This window comes from Geotrypetes seraphini, chromosome 6 (assembly GCF_902459505.1).
Source record: "Geotrypetes seraphini chromosome 6, aGeoSer1.1, whole genome shotgun sequence".
NCBI classification, from domain to species: Eukaryota; Metazoa; Chordata; class Amphibia; order Gymnophiona; family Dermophiidae; genus Geotrypetes; species Geotrypetes seraphini.
In genome coordinates, this window is record NC_047089.1 from 29503631 (window position 1) to 29525889 (window position 22259).

At 45.9% G+C, this 22259-nt stretch overlaps 1 protein-coding gene across 4 annotated transcripts in view; it reads right to left on the bottom strand.

Annotated features, from left to right (window-relative positions):
• Positions 1–849: 849 nt before the first annotated feature.
• The window catches only part of CCDC82 (coiled-coil domain containing 82), a 56407-nt gene continuing 34997 nt past the window's right edge, over positions 850–22259 (bottom strand). For 3 of the 4 annotated variants that reach the window (XM_033949870.1, XM_033949868.1, XM_033949869.1), the window contains 3 exons: positions 13569–13739; positions 7064–7249; positions 850–2934 (listed from right to left, as the gene is read on the bottom strand). In XM_033949870.1, the coding sequence (XP_033805761.1) occupies positions 2869–2934; positions 7064–7249; positions 13569–13739 (423 nt within the window). In that variant the 3' untranslated portion in view covers positions 850–2868. The remainder of the gene's footprint in view (positions 2935–7063; positions 7250–13568; positions 13740–22259) is intronic. The other variant, XM_033949871.1, reaches the window with a different exon arrangement.

Consider the following 22259-nt stretch of genomic DNA (forward strand, 5'->3'; position numbering starts at 1 on the left):
GACATCCGAGTACTGGTTTATGCTTTCTTTTGGACGTCTATCTTTTTTTGAAAATGAGCCTGAAAGTCAGGATATGCACAGGCTCCCACTTATCGTATTGAAAATTTACCGGTATTTATAATTCACCGTTTTTCCAACAACACGCAATTTAAAATACATATAATCGCAATCTACCATAAACAATTACACAATGCACAGCAGTAGTTCAAAAAACAGAGGCAATGATGCATTTTATGATGTCATAAATTTGAGCAAGCAATTTTTCAATATTAATTTGAAATTGAATACATTCTTCTGTTCCCTCAGCTCTAGTGGTAGGCTGTTCTAATTCTTGGGGCCTGCAACGGAAAAAGTGCCAGTCCTTGTCCTATTAAGTTTTAGGTGGCAATAATTAGGTATCTCAAGGGTGCAAGTTTGCATAGAATGCACAGTGATCTTTGTGATATACAGTGGTACCTTGGATTACAAGCATAATCCGTTCCAGGAGCATGCTCGTAATCCAAAATGCTCGTTTATCAAAGCGAGTTTCCCCATAGGAAATAATGGAAACTCGCTTTGATACGTTCCCACCCCCCCCCACCCCCACCCCCAAGGCCAGCAGCGCTGCTCCCCCCAGCTTGCAAAGACCCCCCTCCGCGCGAGAGGGAGAATTAGAAGTCCTTGAGCATGCGCAGATGCATGCTCAAGGCAGGCAGAAGCCGGAAGATCTTCTAGGCACCGGCACAATCTGTGCCTGCGTGCCGGTGCCAGACCGGGGGAGTAAGTTTAAGTTGTTCGGGTGGGGGGGGGGGCGGTTTGTGCGGGGGGGGGGGGGCGGTTGGAGTGAGGGGGCCTTTGCGAGTGGGGGGAGCGATGCCGGTTATGGGGGGGGGGGTGCTCGCAAATCGAGTCAACACTCGGTTTGCGAATCAAAAGTTTGCTGAGTGTTTTGCTCGTCTTGCAAAACACTCGCAAACCGAGGTTTGACTATACTGTACACTCATGCAAACATGCTTACATATAATATGAGTCATGATAACGTCTCAAATGGACAAGCAACAGCAGCTTGAATTTGACCTGCATGACAGGCAACCAGCACTAGTCAGTGGCATAGCCAAGGATGGGTCCAGGTGGACCTAGGCCCACCTACTTTGGATTTGGGCCCACCCATAATTGTGGCACCCTTGTTAAGGCCGGTGAGGATCCCCAAGCCCCACCAGCTGAAGAGATTTTGTTTTGATGGTCCAGAATGTTCTTGCTGGTGGCACTCTCTATGGGTCATTGCTGTACTGGCTCATCGCCCTCCCATGCATGCTCAGTTTTTGAGCACGTGCAGGAGAGAAGGCGGCCAGCTTAGTGGCAGCCTATAGAAGGCGTGCCACTGGCTGCGAGTACAGAAACATTCCGGGTCATCAGAGAAGGACCTCTTCAGATGGCAGGGTTTGGGGATCCCTGACAGCTCACATATTGATTGAATTTGGAGGTCACCAGGGGAGAGACAAAATAGTATGTGAACCCATTTTGGGTTCAAGCCCACCCACACTGGCATGTCTGGCTACGCTCCTGGCGCATCTCTTTCAAAAATGGAGTCACATGCTGAGAAGAAGCCAGTCCGTACAAAAGTCGCACTGCAGATTTTTGCACTGCCTGCAAAGTCACAAACAGGAAATTGGCAAACCTAAATATACAATCTTACAATAATCCAAGCCACTTAACACTATTGCTTGTAATACATTTTGAAAAGCAGATCTGTACACCATTGTTCACAATTTACTTAACAGAATGCTGTAACTTACTCATATTCACATGCCTGTCAGGTTTATAGTAGAGAATGACACGGGGACAAATTTTTCCCCGCCCCGCAGGAACTCAATTTTCCCATCCCTGCAAGTTTTGTCACTGTCCCTGTCCCAGCTAAGCTCTGCCTTAACCAAATAAGCCTCAAACACTTATGATTTTAAAGTGTTTGAGGCTAGTGTAGATGAGGACAAAGCTTGCAGCAGTGAGGCAGGGATAGGAAAAGGACTTGCCGGGACGGGACAAGGGAAATGAGTTCCCGCGGGAATGAGGAAAAATTTTTCCCCATGTCATTGTCTAGTTTATAGCTTGTGCAACCTCTGGTGTCTAAATGCTAGACTTGCTGATACAAGGTTATGCTACATCTTGAGATCTATTAGCCTTGTTTATTCTCCCTCCTTTTAAGAATCATTGTGCAGTAAAATTATTTAATGCAATGTTTGCCTTTCAGGCAGAACAAAAACGGAAACTTTTGCCATTCCAGTTGAGAGGCTTGTTATGTTATGTTTCAGAAGCTTTAGAAAACATTTTGTTTTCTAAATTTGTTTCATGATTTTTAACTGTACTGTTTTATATTACATGATGTAATATATTGCCTGATGTAATTTGTAGGTATGCCCACTGTTCTTTTATTGTAATCACATTTAGATGGTTGAGGCTTTTAGCCATGCTACCCACTCAGTAACATAGTAAATGAGGGCAAATAACGATCTGAATGGTCACTCCAGTATGCTCAACAAGGTGGCCAGTGCTGTACCAGCCGCGTCACGCAAGTTACAGCCCTCTATGCTCAGGAATTTTTACCCCTGCAGTTCCTAAATAGGCCTTTCAAATTTTTCCAATGCACAATTTTCCAATGCACAATTTTTGCATTTAAAATACAGATTACAAATTGAAAACGGTACATAAAAGAATCATACTGGTAACGACATAATTTAGCTTTGTTCTGGCACATGAAATGTTAATACTGGATAAATCTTTGCATTATATACACATGCTAAATTATATTTTAAAACACTGTTCATAAATAGTAGTTCTTCTATTTTTCTCTAAAAGTACATACAAGCTTTCTATTAGAAAGCATCGGAATAGTCAGTTCATTTTTTCTTCTTGGAAGTAATCCGCTTCATCCATGTACTTTTCAAGAAGTCTGTATTGCTGAATGACAAACCAAACACATTGCATTACATACACATTGCTCATTTTGCAAGCATCAAAAATAAATGATAAATGCTACAATATAGTGCAACACAGGTTATATTTTAGTCTAAAAATCACAATACACATAAATGGACAATTTCATTTGCTGTGCCTAAATTTAAGCGTCATTTACGCACACCAATTTATGTGCACAAGTGCTAAGCGCTATTCTATAAAATACAAGGCAAAATTGCTTAGGACTGAATTCTACATATTGCGCCTAACAAAGCAGTATTCTATAAACTGCGCTTAAGTTAGGCAAATTAGGCTGCTTGCCTATGCAGGTGCTGGCACCCACATAATCCAGAGCTCCTCCTGATCTGTCCACTTTTTGGTTGGGTGGTCTGTGGGGATATTCAGCAGCACTCTCTGGTAAAGTCCCGCTGAATATTATCACTTATTAAGAGTTGCCATACTGGAAAAAACTGAAAGCCCATCAAGACCAGTATCCCGTTTCCAACAGTGGCCAACTCAGGTCACAAGTACCCGGCAAGATCCGAAAAGAGTAAAACAGATTTTATTCTGCTTATCCTAGAAATAAGCAGTGGATTTCCCCAAGTCCATCTTAATAATGGCTTATGGACTTTTCTTTTAGGAAGTTAGCCAAACCTTTTTTTGAAACCCTGCTAAGCTAACTGCCTTTTACCACATTCTCTGGCAATGAATTCCAGGGATTGGGTGGCAGGAAGTGATTTAAGTGGGCAGGAGAGGCATTCACCATTTTTTTTTGAACTCAGAGTAACAACTGAACATAGAGGATAGGATGATAATGCTGAGTCTTGTCCTATCTAGGATAAGGCGGCTTTTAGACAGGACCTTCTAGCGCTTACTTAGAAGGAGCTGGTTTTGTTCTTTTTGAATATTGTTTAATGAAAGCTGGGGGAGGAGTGTGGCTGTAGAAGCAGGCACTGGTTCATTGGGCCAGGTTTTATCTGGACTAATTTACCACCGCGTATCTCATACGCCTATTAACATCTAAGTTTATCATGTCTATTCTCCGGCCCTAACCACACCTACATTTCAGGTAGGCATCATTAGGCAATGGAAAGCATCTTGACTTAGGCTTCGCTAGGCACTGCATGGAATTCCACGTTCAACTTTTAATTAGTTAATTTTTAAAAAAAAATTTCAATTAATTTCAATGATGTGGTCAATTACCACACCATTTAAGCTAATTTACACAATCTGGGATTTGTGTAGATTTTAGTTAGGCTTCACGAGGCATCCACGATTAGGATGCCTAACATAGACACCATTTATAGAATCTAGCCCTTAGGCCTTGATTCTGTATAGGATGCCCAGGAGGGGCATCCTATACAGAATCGGGCCTACACTAACCCTGATTCTGTAACCGGCGTCCATGTTACAGACGCCGGTTACAGAATCGGGTTAGAGTAGACGCGGCCGCTACACATCGCGGCAAGGGATCTCCCTGCCGCGATTAGTATAGCGGCTGCCTGTCCAATTGCCGACAAGAGGGTGCCCAACCCCTCCTGCCGGAAGATGCCCCCAACCGACACTACCGATCGCCGGCAGGAAGGTGCCCAACCCCTCATGCCAGAAGATGCCCCCCCTGACACTACCAATTGCCGGCAAGAGGGTGCCCAATCCCTCCTGCCGGATGATGCCCACCCCCTGACTCTACCGATCACTGGCAGGAGGGTGCCCAATCCCTCCTGCTGGAGGACCCCCCCCCTGCACTAACACCCCTCCCCCTGTGCTAACACCCACTGATGACCACCACTAACCTTCCCCCCCCCCAACTAACCTCTAATTGTTGGCTGGCTGTAGGAATGAGGCTTCACACAGGACTCAGGTCGGGATGAGGTGACCCTAATGGATGGTCTCTCACCCTTTTATTGAGTATCTTAACTCCCTTAATTACTTAGCTAATGCTTTGTAAGGTTAAAGTTTCATCATGCATTTACATTGCGGATTATAACAAGGTAACTTACTTGTTTACATATCGAAAGTGATTCTCAAAGCTACTATCTCACATGACTTATGAATACATCATAACGGTTACAATAAAGTGATTTCCTTGTGTACACTTCTAATATGTCTAAAAGCTTATTATATCATGTGACATTCCAAAGGTTATAATGCATGCTCCTTAAACTCAGCACGTGACAGAGGCCTGCTTTTGCACGTAGGCAAAGTCTGTTTGCTGCCCATATAAGGAATACTTAAACAATATAAGGAATAGGATAAGGGTAAACTTGGGTCAGGTTAATATGTGACAAGGATCTTGTGACAAGAGAGGGGAGAGGGGAATGCCTCAGCACTCTGTCGCAAAGCGATAACATTTTTCCTTGCTTTAGAATAACTGCGTGGCAAGAGGGGGGAAGGAATAATGAACAGGGCCTTCTTACACAGGGCCTTAGATCCTTTCACAGGGCCTTAGATCAGTGTGCTGACCTTGCCCTGGTTCAGAACTATCAGACCTGCATCCCTATAGCCGGCTGGCTGGGTCTTGCTACCGTCCAACCGGCAGGCCTGCCTCGTCAAAATGAGGTGGGCCTGCCCCTTCCTGCGAAGTCTAAGGCCTGATTGGCCCAGGCTCTAGGCGCCTGGGCCAATCAGGCCTTAGGCTTCACGGGATGGGCCAGGAAGGGGCGGGCTCACCTCATTTCGATGAGGCGGGCCTGCCAGCTGGACGGTAGCAAGACCCGGCTGGCCATCAATTAGAGGTTAGTTTGGGGGAGGAGGTTTAGTTGGGGGGGAGCAGGAGGGATTGGGCACCCTCCTAACGGCAATTGATAGTATCGGGGGGCATCTTCCGGCAGGAGGGATTGGGCACCCTCCTGCCAGCGATCAATAGTGTCGGGGGGGGGGGGGCAGTGTTCCGGCAGGAGGGATTGAGCTCCCTCTTGCAGGAGGGATTGGGCACCCTCCTGCCCGTGATCGGTAGTGTCGGGGGGGAGTGTGGCGTCCCGGCAGGAGGGGTTGGGCACCCTCCTGCCGGCGATCGGTAGTATCGGGTGGGGGCATCTTCTGGCAGGAGGGGTTGGGCACCCTCCTGCCGGCAATCGGACAGGCGGCCGTGGCTGCTACACTTATCGCAGCAGAGATCCCTTGCCGCGATAAGTATAGTTGCTGCGTCTACTTACAATATAGGCCAGCATCTCTTCCTCTACTAGGGAGACGTGTAGGGCCACCTAGGTTCGCCTAAGGCCCTTAGGTGGTCTTGCGGGCCTCCCTAGGCTCCCGGAGGCGCCTTCAATATAGGCGGCCTGCCTGGGGAGCATTTTTTTTAAAACGTGCATCCCGATTGGCTGATTAGACAGCTGTAGGATGCCTACAGCTACCTAAAATTGGGATGCACTTTGCAGAATCAGGGCCTTAGTGTCCGTGTCCTATATGCTCCCTCCATGCCTGGCATTTCTTTTGTGCTCCTGCCTCTTCCCTTATCCAGCTTGTCCTCTCTCTTTTCTTTTCCTCCTAAACCACAAACCCTGAGGCCAGCATCTCTCCCTCTCCCCTTCTACAGTGTGGCATTGCTCCCTCCCTCCTTCCATTAGTCCAGTCTCTCCATCTCCTCCCTCCTGTCTGGTTTCTTCCTCTTTTCCCTCCATTTACCTCCTCACGCATGAGTCTAGCATCCCTCTCCCTTTCTTCTTTCCCCTCCCCCATGAGTCTGGCACTCCCACACATCCTCTGTGGGTCTAGAATGCCTCATTCTTAACACCCCCCTCACTTGTCATTTCTCACACTCTCCCCTATAGGTCTAGCATGTTTCACTCTCACTCTCCACCCCCTCCCCGGTGGGCTTGGTACTCTATCTCTTTCCTGCCCTTTTAGTGGGTCCAGTATCTTTCCCTCAAGGTCACCTAAACCCTCTCCCTACCCCATGTGGCCCTGCAAACTTATGGATCTCCGGCACTCTGAAGCAGTGATGCAGATTCAAACCTACTCATTCTGATTGGCAAACCCCTAGGTCTTGCCTTTTCTGCATCCCATCTCCTCTGACGCATATTAACCCCCTACTGGGTTCAGTTCCTTTTTCATATGAACTAAGCCTTTGTGTATTTGTGTGCTTTTTCTATGTCAGGCAAACTCAACTTGCAACAGAAAAAATTAATAATACCTCCTGAATCCAGCCTCCAGTTTTCAACCTAGAAAACAGTCTCTCCACTATGTCTTTCACAGGCCCTTCTTTGTTTTCAGCCTCCTCAGTCTTGGAATTGCACGCTCGATAGAGGTTGTACTTAAAGTGCCGGAGTTGATGGTAAACTCTTGTACGATCTGCGCACACGCTGCCAACCTTCAAAACCTAAATCAAATTATAAATATGGCGATAGTGGGTGTCGCTGAATCATGTGATAGAGTTTATTGTGTTCAAATTAAAAGGGGGAGGGATAAGAAGATGTCTACAACAGTTTCTTTAGAGCTAAATTTACTAAGGGGTCCTTTTACCAAGTCATACTAAGAAATGGGCTTAGTGCACCCTTACCTGGGCCCTTCCCATGCAACTAAGCCAAGGGTCTTTGACCTTTTTCAAGTACAGGGCCACAAAACAGCTGTGTAGTCGGCCTATCATTTTTGAGGGAGTCAAAGCCCACAGTGAAGAGGGGGGCACAAAATGTTGCCCCATCCCACAGCACGGTGATACCCACAAGCAGAGCATCTCCACCAGCATTCCTTTTTTCAGCAGTATTTTCTACCCCCGGCCGAGCTCCTACCACCCCCCTGCATGCATGAAAATTGAGTATGCACAAGGCAGTTCTCCCCCATACATGCTCAGTTCTGCAAAAAAATGAGAATGCACAGGGGAGGAAAAGATCCTAGCTAGTTGTGGCAGCGGTAGAAAAGTTTGGCTGACAACATGTAACGTCAATGGAGAACCTCTACGGATGGTAGGGCTTGGGGATCCATGCCAGCTGTAGAAACAAATGCCTGTCGAACTATAAGGGAACTGGAACTCAAATTGAGAGGGCCAAGGTCCCTGAGGCCTCCTCGTGGCTATGTCACTGCTGCAAAGTGCTCATGAGAAATCTCCGAGGGCCATTAAAAGATTTCAGGTTTACACATTTAACTTTATAAAAAAAAAAAATTAAATTCATTATTCTTATCTTTCTTGTCTGTCGACTTTATCTTTCTCTCCTCCCCTCTGGCTTTCCTGCTCCCCTCCCCTCATGGTTTACAAATTATGGGCTAGATTCACTAACCCTCTGATCCATGTGCGATCCGTTTCTGTTTGCATGCAGGTCGATGAATTCACTATAGGCCTGCATGCAAATGGAGATGATCATTGGCATGCTCCCAGCCAACTGCATGGATTGCTAAAGCCCTGACAGTAGTGACAGGAGAAACAGCTTCCTGTCACTGCTGTCAGGGCTTCTGCCGGCTTTTTTAATTGGGCAGATATTTTGCGTGTTTTACACACGCAAAATATCTGCCCGATTTAAAAAAAAAATTAAAAAAAACCCTCCCAACAAGTGTCCTGAACATCCCTCCCCGACACCGCTTAAAATTATGGCAGGAGGGTTCCCACTCCCTCCTGCCATCAGTCCCACCCACCCAAATACTAACGGCAGGAGGAATGCCAACTTCCTCCTGACACCCCCCCGGATGCCCCCTCCCCGGTCCCTTCACCACCACCCCCTCCCTATACCTTTCATGGAGCAGGAGGGGTGCTCAACCCTTCCTGCCCCAATGCCTCCCGTGATACGTCCGAGGCCTTAATCCCCCGCCCCAGTGCATCATGAGAAGCATGGGGTGGTGCCTAAGGCCTTGATTGGCTGAGGTGCCTCGAGTTCCCCCCTTGGAAGGGGACTGGTGTGCCTCAGCCAATCAGGGACTTCCTTAGGGCTGAGCCTTAGGAAGTCTCTGATTGGCTATTGCTTTGACCAATCAGGGACTTCCTTAGGCTCAGCACTAAGAAAGTCCCCGATTGGCTCAGGCGCCCCAGGCCCCACCCAAGGAAGGAGCCTGAGCCAATCAGGACCTTAGGCTCCTCCCCATGCATCACATGATGCACCGGGGCGAGGCCTAAGGCCCACATTCGTAGTGCATCATGGCCAGGAGCAGGAAGACTTTGTGGTTCCTCCTGCTCCCGAAGACAGTGCTGGAGGCCTAAGGAGCAGAAGAGATTGAGCACCCCGCCTGCTCCCAACTTTTAGGTATAGGGGAGGTTTCTTGCCGGGTCGGTCCAGGCCCAACCAGTGGTGGGCTGGTCGGGGGGGGGGGGGGGGGGGGATTGCATTGGGCCGGTCAGAGGACTTGTGGGCCAGTTGGGGGGATGAACCGAGTACCGGTCAAGGGGTGTCGGTTGGTGGCAGGAAGGAGAGTTGGTATCCCTCCTGCCATATTCACGCAGGGATGGCAGTGTCGGGTGGTGGCAGGAGGGAGTGCGCATCCCTCCTGCTATTTGTGGGGGGGCCCTCGGCCGTTTGACAGGTCTGCCTATCTTTTCATTTTTTTTATGGGCCAGATATTTTTGTGTGCGTTACACACACAAAATATTTGTGCCATGGAAAAAAATGAATAAAAAAGACAGGCAGGCCTGTCAAAAAACCTGCCGACCTGTCAGTAACTCAGTTACCAACAGGTCTGCAGCAGTCGGGTTTGCCAATAGTAAAACCTGATTCGAAATCGCCAAGCAATTGTTAGTGAATCAATCGCTTGGCTATTTTTAATGGGGTTTTACTAATTTGCATGGGAGGATCGGCTTGCTACAGGCATTAGTGAATGGGGTTGGAGGGAAATTTGGTCGCAAAGGGCTCACAAAACGATCGATTTGCTTAGTAAATCTAACCCTATGTACAATAATGTAGATAGGAAAACAATGAGATGCTTAATAAAAATAAAACAAAGTAGTATAATGGCTGGAGTTGCTAGGAAGGAGGGGTTACGTTGGCAGTAACAGAGATTTCAACTACTCAAAATTATCAGAGGCTTGGGGAGGGAGAAAGGAGAAAAAATGGAAGAGAAGTTGCCAGACAAGAGAAACAGATCCCCCTCCCCCAATGCCTTTGAACACTGACTTTTCCCTTTCTGCTTTTTTAATGGTAAAGAAACTGATCCCCTCTGTCTTGGCCATCGTTTCTCCGTTCAATGTTCTCTTCCCTTTTGTTTAACTGTATGTCGGGTCTGTGTATCTTGTTTGTATATGTCTACTGTTTTCAATTTTTGTACTCCTCTTTTTATCATTGTAAATCGCCTAGAATCTAGGACAGGCGTTTAATCAAATTTTAAATAAAACTTGAAACATGAACTTCATGTTAGGGAGAGAGGGAACAATTTTGGACTCAGGAGGTGGAAGGGAAAGAGAGAGAGAGAGGTGCTGCTGATGGGATCGGTAGGGGGTAATGTATTATAGATAAGACCACCCTGTTGTTTTTTTAAATCAACATTTCTCAACTTATAGCCAAGTATATTTGGTAAGTGCATTGGCGTATAGGGTAGGGTGGGGGATATAAGAAAAGGGGAAGGGATGACTGCATTAGGATAGGGTAGGGGGTGTACACGCAGTACGGAACAAATTATTGAGCAGCAGGAGTACATGACAAGTGCATTTCATTCTTGTCAAGTATAACCCAGAGGACTTTTTGAATACCTGCAGATCCACACACATAAGTTACATCAACACAGATGTGTCAGATTACTTGCTGTGGTGTCAAATCTTGCCTTTTATCACTACCTTGCCTTGCCTGCAATACATTTCTTAAATATCTTTATCTTTTGCATTTACTAGCAAAAATGTTTTCCAATTGTGTAGGGGAATGTAGACCTGTAATATTCTGCTGTTTTCAAAATTGTTCAGAGCAAATAACTAGGTTTCCACTGTTTCTTGGCATTCATTTTCCATTTTGATCATCTGATTTTTGAACATTATATAGTCAGTTTTACCCAAGGACATTAGTCTTCCCTATGGTTTTCACAACAATGTTGCAGATATTATGACCAAACTACAGAAATTTGTCATCCATATTAAAGGTATGATTTACTGTCTAGTCATCTTCACAAACAACTTACTTTTCTCTTAACTTCAAATTTCATATCTTTATAACATGCAACAATTTCTTATTGTTTTTACTACTTATCATTTCTATAGTGCCATCAGACGCATGCAGCGCTGCACAATAAGCACGCAAGAGACAATCCCTGCTTCAAAGAGCTTACAATCTAATTATGACAAACAGGATAAAAAAAAGGTGAATCAATAGACCCTGCTCAGATATGGAATTACAAAGGGAGTGATAAGGCAGATAGGGTGGGGGACTAAAGAGGGAATGACAAACAGATATAGGTGCTTTGCAAGTGGGTTGGAGTTAGGATTTGAAAACAGCTTAAAAAAGCAGGCATTCAGCATGGATTTGAATACCGTCAGAGAGGGAGCCTGATGCACAGAGTTTCATGCATATGGCACAGCAAAGTAGAAGGGATGGAGTCAGGAGTTGGCAGTAGAGAAGAAGGATACAGATAAGACAGACTTACCCGATGAACAAAGCTCCAGGGGCAAAGTATAGGGCGAGATCACAGAGGAGTTTGAATACATGCAGAAATGGATAGGGAGCCAATGAAGTGACTTGAGGAAAGGGGTAATGTGAATATAACGACCCTGGCGGACCCCCAGAGCGATCCTGGATCACGATCCTGACGCATGCGCAGACCATCTTCTTTGCCTGTAGATGGTCTGTGCATGCTTTCTGCGCCGTGGGGAACGCGACTCCCGTTTTCTTTTTGAACCTGCAGTTAAGAAGGGCATTATTTGGGAATTGGGAATTTCAATTTAAGAAGCTCATTTGCTTTCTTTTGCAGTAAATATCATTTTGCCATTTGAAGAGCAATTTACAAAAGACAGTTGGCAATAGAGAAGGATACAATTTACAAGAGGCGTGCAGCAGAATGCTGAACAGACTGAAGGGGAGAGAGATGGTTTAGCGGAAGACCCGTGGAAAAGCAAGTTGCGGTAGCCTAGGCGAGAAGTGATGAGAATGTGGGTGAGGGTCTTAGCAGTGTGCTCTGAAAGGAAAGGCTGGATTTTAGAGATGATGTACAGAAAAAAAAACTACAGGTTTTGGTGGTCTGTTCCATATGTGAATAAAAGGAGAGAGATGAGTTAAAGATGACCCCCAGGTTGTGAGACAAGAAGACAGGGAGGATGAGAGCGTTATCCACAGACATAGAGAATGGAGGAAAAGGAGAGGTGGGTTTAGGAGGAAAGATAAGGAGCTCTGTCTTGGCCATGCTTAATTTTAGATGGCAGTGAGACATCCAGGTAGCAGAGTTGATAATGGGTCATCAGATCATGGGTCAAATAGGTCAACAATATTAGATGGATCACAGGTCAGTGCTTCCTTGAGCTTCAGGTTTCAGGTTTATTAAAAATTTGATATACTACCTTATCAAATATCAAAGCAGTTTTAAATAGTATAAAAATTAAATTATAAAACATATATTAAAAACAAATTTCAATACAATAACAGTCTGATGCACTGACAAACAATGACTTACTGATATGAGAGGTAACTGGGCAGAAGTACAATATTTAGATAGAAAAAAGATGGGAAGAGGGTAAAAACAAATGGAAGGGAAAAGAGGCAAATTATCTAAAACAGTGGTTTCCAACCCTGTCTTGGAGGACCCCCAGGCCAGTCGGGTTTTCAGGACAGCCATAATGAATATGCATGGAGCAGATTTGCATGCCTGGCACCTCCATTATATGCAGATCTCTCTCATGCATATTCATTAGGGCTATCCTGAAAACCTGACTGGCCTGGTGGTCCTCCAGGACAGGGTTGGGAACCACTGATCTAAAATACGAGGCTAATGGAAGGGAACAGACTTCCATTACTATCCTTAAAAGGACTATCATATATTGTATGCATCTTTAAAAAGAAAGGCCTTTAAGCTGCTTTGCTCTCTGGCCCTGATGATCGCTGTAGTGTTTGTTTGTGGCTTGGCTCTCCTACAAAGTCCGTTGGGCTGTGGCGGGGTAGTGGAGTGCTGCTGGAGGTCTGAGCTCTGCTGCCTGCTGCTGCTGCAGGGAGACAGTTTACCACAGATCCATGAAACTGTGTTCGAGGCTTGTGCAGTTAAGGCAGAGCTTACAGGAGTGCGGCAGGGACAAAACTCGCGGGGAAGGGGCGGGAAAATTGAGTTCTTGCGGGGACGGGGACAAATCTGTCCCCGTGTCATTCTCTACTTAAGAGCCCCTCTGATGATGTCTCTCATTTATTTCTTTGAAACCACCATTCAGAGAGATCCAAGCACTGCCTGGGTCTTATTCACTGCAAGTTTCCAGAAGTTGCTGGAACCCAAAGGCTGGGTTTCCAACTGCCTAGTGCAGATCAGATTTCATATACCAAACACTTTTGGCAGCCCTAAGCCTAGGGACTGATATCAATCATAATAACTCCACAAATCACGGTCAGGGGAGATTCGTGCACCAAATACTCTTAGCTCCCTGGAGTATGAAATCTACTCCTGGCTACAACATTCTCTGAAATCTGGTACATAAATAGAGACTGCATGGCCTGAACTTCAGGACAATTTTTCATGATGAAATCATAAGAAAAGTAAAAATCAGAATGCAATCCAGAAATATCATTTTAATAATAATGACGACGGTGCCACCTTAATCGTACCTGTTTGTCATGTGACATAAAATCATCCACTTCCAGAGTTTTCTTGTTGTACAACTGTCCTGATAAAACCACGGAAAATTTACAATATCGTTGCAGTTCACAGGCCTGACAGTATATATTTGATGGAAACTGCTGATATATGTAGATACGTGGGTAACATTCTACACGTTCCTGAAAGCAAACAAAAATTAAATAAGGTGGCCATGCAAATATATTTTCTTCCAAAGGAGAAGATGTTTATAATGCAATTTCAGAATAGTCCATTGATCCCAATACACTTCTGGGAAAGAATACCTTCTGTGGCCATCTGAATTTCAAATGTTTTTTTCATTTCATCAGGGAGAGATGTGCATTTGTTAGAGTGTATTCAGTTCATTCATGTGCCTTAAAAATTTAGGTCATTTTAGAATGCTTGAATGGCTTTTTTACATGTAAAAAAACAAAACAAAACACCTTACACATGTAAATAACAATTTTAGGGGCCATTTCATTAAGTTGTGTTAAGAAATGAGCTTAGCAAGTCCTTATGTGGAACTTTCCATCAAAAAGGGCCTTGTCTCATTTCGTGAAGATTTGGGCCAATTCAAATACCTCGGACTTTCTGAGAAAGGGTCCTGACCCTGCACTGTCTCGTCTCAAACGCTATGTGCTTCGTCCTATGTCTGACGATCCCGTCTTATATCACACAATATTCTACCACACTCTGCCATACTGTTCACCATCCTGTTCTCGCTGCAATTTTTGCCAGCCATTACTTTGGTCTTTTCCAGTGTTTTTATTACAATACTTGGCCATTTGGATTAGCACATCTTTGGTTTTATCATTCAACACCAAGACTCCTGAGGCAGGCTTTCTTGGGCCGAAACACGATCGTGTCGAGTCTGTTTTATAATAAAAAGTATTGAGCACCATCTGGTCTCCTTCACTGTTCTTTTCGTGCTACTATATTATATACCATATTTACCATACTATGTTGCCAAACTATGTCTGGGTATCATTGTAGACAATATGATGAAACCTTGGCCCCAATGTGTGGCGGCGGCCAAAAAAGCAAACAGGATGCTGGGAATTATTTAAAAAGGGATGGTTAACAAAACTAAGAATGTCATAATGCCCCTGTATCGCTCCATGTTGCGATCTCATCTGGAGTATTGTGTTCAATTCTGGTCTCCTTATCTCAAGAAAGATATAGTGGTGCTAGAAAAGGTTCAAAGAGCGACCAAGATAATACAGGGGATGGAACTCCCCTCGTACGAGGAAAGACTAAAACAGTTGGGGCTCTTCAGCTTGGGGAAGAGACGGCTGAGGGGAGATATGATTGAAGTCTACAAAATCCTGAGTGGAGTAGAACGGGTAAAAGTGGATCGATTTTTCACTCCATCAAAAATTACAAAGACTAGGGGACACTTGATGAAGTTACAGGAAAGCACAGTTACTTACCGTAACAGGTGTTATCCAGGGACAGCAGGCAGATATTCTTAACACATGGGTGACGTCACCGACGGAGCCCTCGGTACGGACCTTTTTAACTAGAAGTTTCTAGTTGGCCACACCGCGCGTGCGCGAGTGCCTTCCCTCCCGACGGAGGAGTGCGTGGTCCCCAGTTAGGATAAGCCAGCTAAGAAGCCAACCCGGGGAGGTGGGTGGGACGTAAGAATATCTGCCTGCTGTCCCTGGATAACACCTGTTACGGTAAGTAACTGTGCTTTATCCCAGGACAAGCAGGCAGCATATTCTTAACACATGGGTGACCTCCAAGCTAACAAAGAGGGAGGTGGGATGGTTGGCCATTAGGAAAATAAATTTTGTAACACAGATTGGCCGAAGTGTCCATCCCGTCTGGAGAACGCATCCAGACAGTAGTGAGTAGTGAACGTGTGAACTGAGGACCAAGTGGCCGCCTTGCAGATTTCCTCGATGGGCGTGGAACGGAGGAAAGCTACAGAAGCAGCCATAGCTCGGACTCTGTGGGCCGTGACAGTTCCTTCCAGTGAGAGACCGGCCCGAGCATAGCAGAATGCAATACAGGCAGCAAGCCAATTTGAAAGTGTCCGTTTGGAGACAGGATGACCCAAACGGTTGGGATCGAAAGACAAAAATAGCTGAGGGGATGTTCGGTGAGCTCTGGTACGATCAAGGTAGTAAGCAAGGGCACGCTTACAATCCAGCGTGTGCAACGCCTGTTCCCCAGGATGCGAGTGAGGCTTAGGGAAGAAGACGGGCAACACAATGGACTGGTTGAGGTGAAAAGCCGAGACCACCTTGGGAAGGAATTTAGGGTGGGTACGCAGAACAACCTTGTCATGGTGAAAAACAGTGAATGGTGGGTCAGCAACCAGTGCATGCAGTTCGCTAACCCTCCTGGCAGAGGTGATGGCAATTAGGAAAAGCACCTTCCAGGTAAGAAGCCTGAGCGAAGTAGTGGCAAGAGGCTCAAACGGAGGTTTCATGAGTGCTGAGAGAACCACATTGAGGTCCCAGACGACAGGAGGAGGCTTGAGAGGCGGTTTGATATTGAAGAGACCTCTCATAAATCTGGAAACCAGAGGATGAGCCGTGAGGGGTTTTCCGAGAATAGGCTCATGAAACGCAGTGATGGCACTGAGGTGGACTCTGATGGAGGTAGTTTTGAGGCCAGCATTGGACAGCGAGAGCAAATATTCCAATACAGTTTCCACCGCTAAGGAGGTGGGTTCCTGATGATGCCGGAGACACCACGAGGAGAATCTGGTCCATTTCTGATGGTAACATTGGAGGGTGGCCGGCTTCCTGGAGGCGTCCAAGATGAGGCTGACCGGCTGAGATAGGTTCTCTGGAGAGGTCAGCCCGAGAGAAACCAAGCTGTCAGGTGGAGCGAAGACAGATTGGGATGCAGTAGAGACTGATGCTGCTGCGTAAGTAGAGTAGGAAACACAGGAAGGAGAATGGGTTCCCTGGAGCTGAGTTGGAGCAGGAGTGAGAACCAGTGTTGGCGAGGCCACCGAGGTGCGATAAGAATCATGGTGGCGTTGTCCTTGCGGAGTTTGGACAAGGTCCGCAACATCAGAGGAAGTGGAGGGAAGGCATACAGGAACCGATCCCTCCAGTCGAGCAGGAATGCATCCGGAGCCAGACGGTGAGGAGAGAAGAGTCTGGAGCAGAATTGGGGCAGCTGATGGTTGTGAGGTGCTGCAAAGAGGTCCACCTGCGGAGTGCCCCATCGAGCAAAGATGGAGAGCAGAGTCGGAGGGTCCAACGTCCACTCGTGAGGTTGAAGGATGCGGCTGAGATTGTCGGCCAGAGAGTTCTGTTCGCCCTGGATATAGACCGCCCTGAGAAAGAGATTGCGGTCCGTGGCCCAGGTCCAGATGCGCAGAGCCTCCAAACAAAGGGGGCGAGATCCGGTGCCGCCTTGCTTGTTTATGTAGTACATGGCGACTTGATTGTCTGTGCACAGGAGGAGGACTTGAGGGCAGAGAAGATGTTGGAAAGCCTTGAGGGCGTAGAACATGGCTCTGAGTTCCAGGAAATTTATGTGATGACGACGCTCCTGTGGGGTCCAAAGTCCCTGGGTGCGTAGATCTCCTAGGTGAGCTCCCCACGCGTAGGGGGACGCATCTGTGGTGATGATCATAGAGTGGGGGGGCAGATGAAAAAGTAGACCCCTGGAAAGATTTGAGGAGTTCAACCACCATTGGAGAGATTGCTGAAGAGATGATGTCACAGAGATGGGATGAGAAAGAAGATCCGTAGTCTGTGACCATTGGTTGGCGAGAGTCCACTGAGGCGTACGAAGGTGGAGACGTGCCAGAGGAAGGACATGCACCGTCGAGGCCATGTGACCCAGGAGGACCATCATCTGTCGGGCAGGAATGGAGGGATGCATGAGTACCTGACGGCAGAGATGGAGCAGGGTCCGCTGGCGATCGGAGGGGAGAAAGGCCCTCATCAGCGTGGTGTCCAGAACTGCTCCAATGAATTGAAGTCGCTGGGTGGGAAGCAGATGCGACTTGGGGTAGTTGATCTCGAACCCCAGGAGGTGGAGGAGAGAGATGGTGTGATGAGTAGCTTGTAGCACGAGTTGAGATGAAGGTGCTTTCACCAACCAATCGTCCAAGTAGGGGAACACCTGGAGGTTGTGAGACCTGAGGAAGGCCGCCACCACTATAAGGCACTTGGTGAAGACTCTGGGGGAGGAAGCGAGGCCAAACGGTAGCACTTTGTACTGATAGTGGTGGTGTAGCACCTGGAACCGCAGGTAGCGGCGAGAATTCTGATTGATGGAGATGTGAGTGTAGGCCTCTTTGAGGTCCAGGGAACATAGCCAGTCGTGTTGAGAAAGAAGAGGGTAAAGCGTGGCAAGGGAGAGCATTCTGAACTTTTCCTTGACCAGACACTTGTTGAGGTCCCTGAGATCGAGAATGGGACGGAGGTCTCCCGTCTTTTTGGGAACCAGGAAGTAGCGGGAGTAGAATCCCTGACCCCTTTGATCTGGAGGTACTTCTTCGATGGCATTGAGAAGGAGGAGGGATTGAACCTCCCTCAGGAGGAGGGGGGTTTGAGATGAGTGTGAAGCAGACTCTACGGGAAGGTTGTCCGGTGGAAGAGTCTGGAAGTTGAGAGAGTAGCCGTGGCGGATGATGTTGAGGACCCACTGGTCCGACGTGATGACTTCCCAACGGCTGGAGAAAATGGTGAGACGACCCCCGATAGGCTGTGGAAGAGGCAGCGAGGGTGGATGACTGGCTATGCCCTGGAGAGAAGAGTCAAAAGGGCTGAGATTGTTTAGCAGGCTGAGGAGGCTTAGAGGGTTGAGTGGCCTGAGATCGAGCCTGGGCATGGTGCTGCTGTTGACGGGGTCGCCGAGATTGTTGGGGAGGCGGATTGAGTGGCCTGGCTGAGAACCTCCGCTGGTAAGATGATTGAGGCCGATAGGGTCGGGCAGGCGGAGCCTTCTTTTTCGGCTTGATCAGGGTGTCCCACCTGGTCTCATGGGCCGAGAGTTTCTGGGTGGTGGAATCCAGTGACTCTCCAAAGAGTTCATCCCCGAGACAGGGGGCGTTGGCCAAACGATCCTGGTGGTTGATGTCCAGGTCGGAGACTCTGAGCCAGGCTAAGCGACGCATGGCTACGGCCATGGCAGAGGCCCGAGAGGTGAGCTCGAAGGAGTCGTATATCGAGCGGACCATATATTTGCGCATTTGGAGAAGGCCAGAGATGTGTTGTTGGAATAGCGGGACCTTGCGCTCAGGAAGGTACTTCTGGAGGGCAGACAGTTGTTGGACCAAATGTTTCAGATAGAAAGAAAAATGGAAGGAATAGTTGTTTGCCCTGTTGGCAAGCATGGCATTCTGGTAAAGCCTCTTGCCAAACTTGTCCATGGTCTTACCTTCTCTGCCAGGAGGGGTAGAGGCATAGACACTGGAGCCCTGAGTCTTTTTTAAGGTGGATTCAACCAGAAGGGACTCATGGGGCAATTGCGATTTGTCGAATCCAGGAATAGGGATGACACGGTAAAGGTTGTCCAGTTTACGGGGGGCTCCCGGTACCGTGAGGGGATTTTCCAAGTTTTTGTAGAACGTTTCCCGTAGGATGTCATGCACGGGAAGCTTGAGGAACTCCTTAGGAGGTTGCTCAAAGTCTAAAGCCTCTAGAAAGGCTTGAGACTTTTTTGAGTCAGATTCTAGGGGAAGGGACAGGGCAGCAGACATTTCTCTCAGAAATTTAGAAAATGAGGACTGCTCTGGTTTAGAGGTGGCATCGGGTGCCGATGGTTCCTCATCAGATGAGGAGGGATCCTCCTCGGTACCGAGAGGAGTTTCCTCCCATAAGTCAGGGTCCCTGACCTCTGGTGCATGTCGAGACACCGGGGTGGAGGGCGCGGTATGGCGAGTCTTGGACAAAGACTTTCCAGAGCGCACCGAAACGGTACCAGGAGAGGACGACCGGCGTCGATCTCGGTCCCGGGAAGAATGCCGTACCGCCTGGTGCCGAGGAGGATCCAATGTGGCCTGAGAATGAACCACCGGATCGACATGGAGTTGTTGGGCCGAAAGGATCGGAATGGAGGTGTTCACAGGTACCGAAGGGGTGGACACCGGGGGCTCGGTACGGGGCTCGGGCCGGTCTGGTACCGGAAGGAGCGGTGCCAGGATAGTGGGCAACAGGTGTTCAAGTTGTTTCTTTAACTGCTCCTGGAGTTGAGCCTTTAAGATGGCCGAGATACGGTCATCTAGGGGTGGCATCGGAACCGCTTTCTTTTTCTTCGGTTCCTTGGATGCCGCTCCACGCCCCGGCGATGAGGAGGCCGATGACGAGGCACTCACCGAGATCGGGGCGGAGCGTTTGCGGGACCGGTGCGATGCCGGTAGGGATGGTGTCGCCACCGTAGCTGGAGGGCGCTCGAGGGAAGAGGAAGGCTTCTTAGCCGGCTTACCTGGCGCCAGTGACGCCGATGTGGGGTCGGTCGGTGTCGAGGTCGACGGTGCCGATTTTTGAGGTACCGCCGTTGAAGTTGAGGAGTCCATCGCCGACTCGGTGCCGAAGAGAAGAGTTTGTTGAATTCTTCGGTTTTTTTTTTTTTTTTTTTAAAGTTCTTTATTCATTTTAAATTTCTTACATCAAGTGATAAATATATAATACATATAATTTTCAATATACACTTGAATATCCATCAATATATATTTTAATACAAACATATATAAAAACCCCTTTTGCAATAAATTATATATCATCTGTTATTATAATATTGTACCCACCCTAACCCCTATTATATGATCTATCATTGTGCTATGATATCTGATCTTTAGAAAAAAGAGCCAATGGTCCCCAGATTTTATTAAATTTTTTAATATAACCATGTTGTAACGCTATTGCTTTTTCCATCTTATATATATGGCAAATAGAATTCCACCAAAAAGTGAAATTTAATTTTGTATGATCTTTCCAGTTTTGAGTAATTTGTTGTATGGCGACCCCTGTTAATATCAATAAAAGTTTATTATTGTTTGCTGATATTGGACTCTGTGTTCTCATTGCTGTTCCAAATAAAATTGTGTCATATGTAAGTCCAACATGATTTTCTAATAATATATTAATTTGGGGCCAAATTGTTTTCCAAAAGGCATTTATACAGGGACAAAAATAGATTAAATGATCTAATGTCCCAATTTCTACCTTACAATGCCAGCATCTATTAGATTTAGAACTATCTATTTTTTGTAACCGAGTAGGGGTCCATAAAACTCTATGTAATAAAAATAACCATGTTTGACTCATAGATGCTGACATTGTAGTATGTATTCTCCAGGACCAAAATTTTTGCCATTGAGTTGCAGAAATTGTCTGTCCTATCTCAATACTCCAAATGTCCCTAAGTCCTGTTCTTTTTTTTTATTTAAAAATCCATATAATAATTTATACCATTTTGCGGCTTGGTGTCCCAAAAAATCTGCCTGAAAGCAAAGGATTTGCAAACTATATTGAGTATTAAGATTTTTCCATTCAGGGAACCCTTCCTGGATGGCTTGCTTCAATTGCATCCATTTAAAATATTGTGTTATGTTCAATCCAAATTTTTGTTGCAATTGTGAAAAACTAAGCATGGATCCATTTACTATAACATCATTTAAAGACCGTATACCTGCAATTATCCATTGCTTCCATATTATTTTGAATCCACCAATTTTGATCCTGGAGTTTACCCAAATGGATTGATGTAACGATTTAGTTATTGGATCTGTTGTAATATTACTAATAAATCTTATTGTTTTCCATGTATCTAATAAAATTCTGTGATCTTTATATCTCTTGGGCATTGTTATACTTATAAGATGTTCCGGATATAATGGAAACAGGAGTCGCCATTCTAAATATAACCAGTCTGGTACATTCTCCATGAGGTCTGGGAGGATCCAATACATACCCTGTCTTAAAATATAGGCTTGATGATACCTATAAAAATTTGGAAAATTTACCCCTCCCTCTCTAATTGTTTTTTGTAATGTTGCTAAAGCGATTCTTGGCCTTTTCCCAAACCAAACAAATTTTGTAAGTATTCTATTTAATTTTTTATAAAATGACCCCTGAAAAAATATCGGAATCATACTCATTTGATAACAAACCACAGGTAAGATCATCATTTTTATTGTTTGAACTCTTCCCCACCATGAAAGATGTAAAGGATTCCATTGCTCGCACATTTCTGTTATTTTTTTTAATAAAATTTTTTCATTTTCTGTTACTGTATCATCAATTGTATTTTTAATAACAATTCCTAAATATTTTATTCCTTCCTCTTTCCATTGGAATGAATATGAATCAAATAATCCTTTGGTACAATGGACATTAATTGGAAGAACTTCAGATTTTTCCCAATTTATTTTGTATCCAGAAAATTTACCAAATTTATCTAATAAATTTAATAAACATGGAATGGTATCTTCCGGTTTCCTCAAATATAAAAGAATATCATCTGCATATGCAGATAATTTATATTCCCAATTTGAAAATGTGATCCCCTTTATTCCCTTAGTTTGATTTATTGCAATTAATAAGGGTTCAAGAACAATATCAAAAAGTAAGGGAGATAAAGGACAACCTTGTCTAACCCCCCGTAACAAGTTAAATCTTTCTGAAATGTTATTATTTATATTTAATCTTGCTCCAGGAGAGCTATACAATGTTTAAATCATTTTAATAAAAAAGGGACCT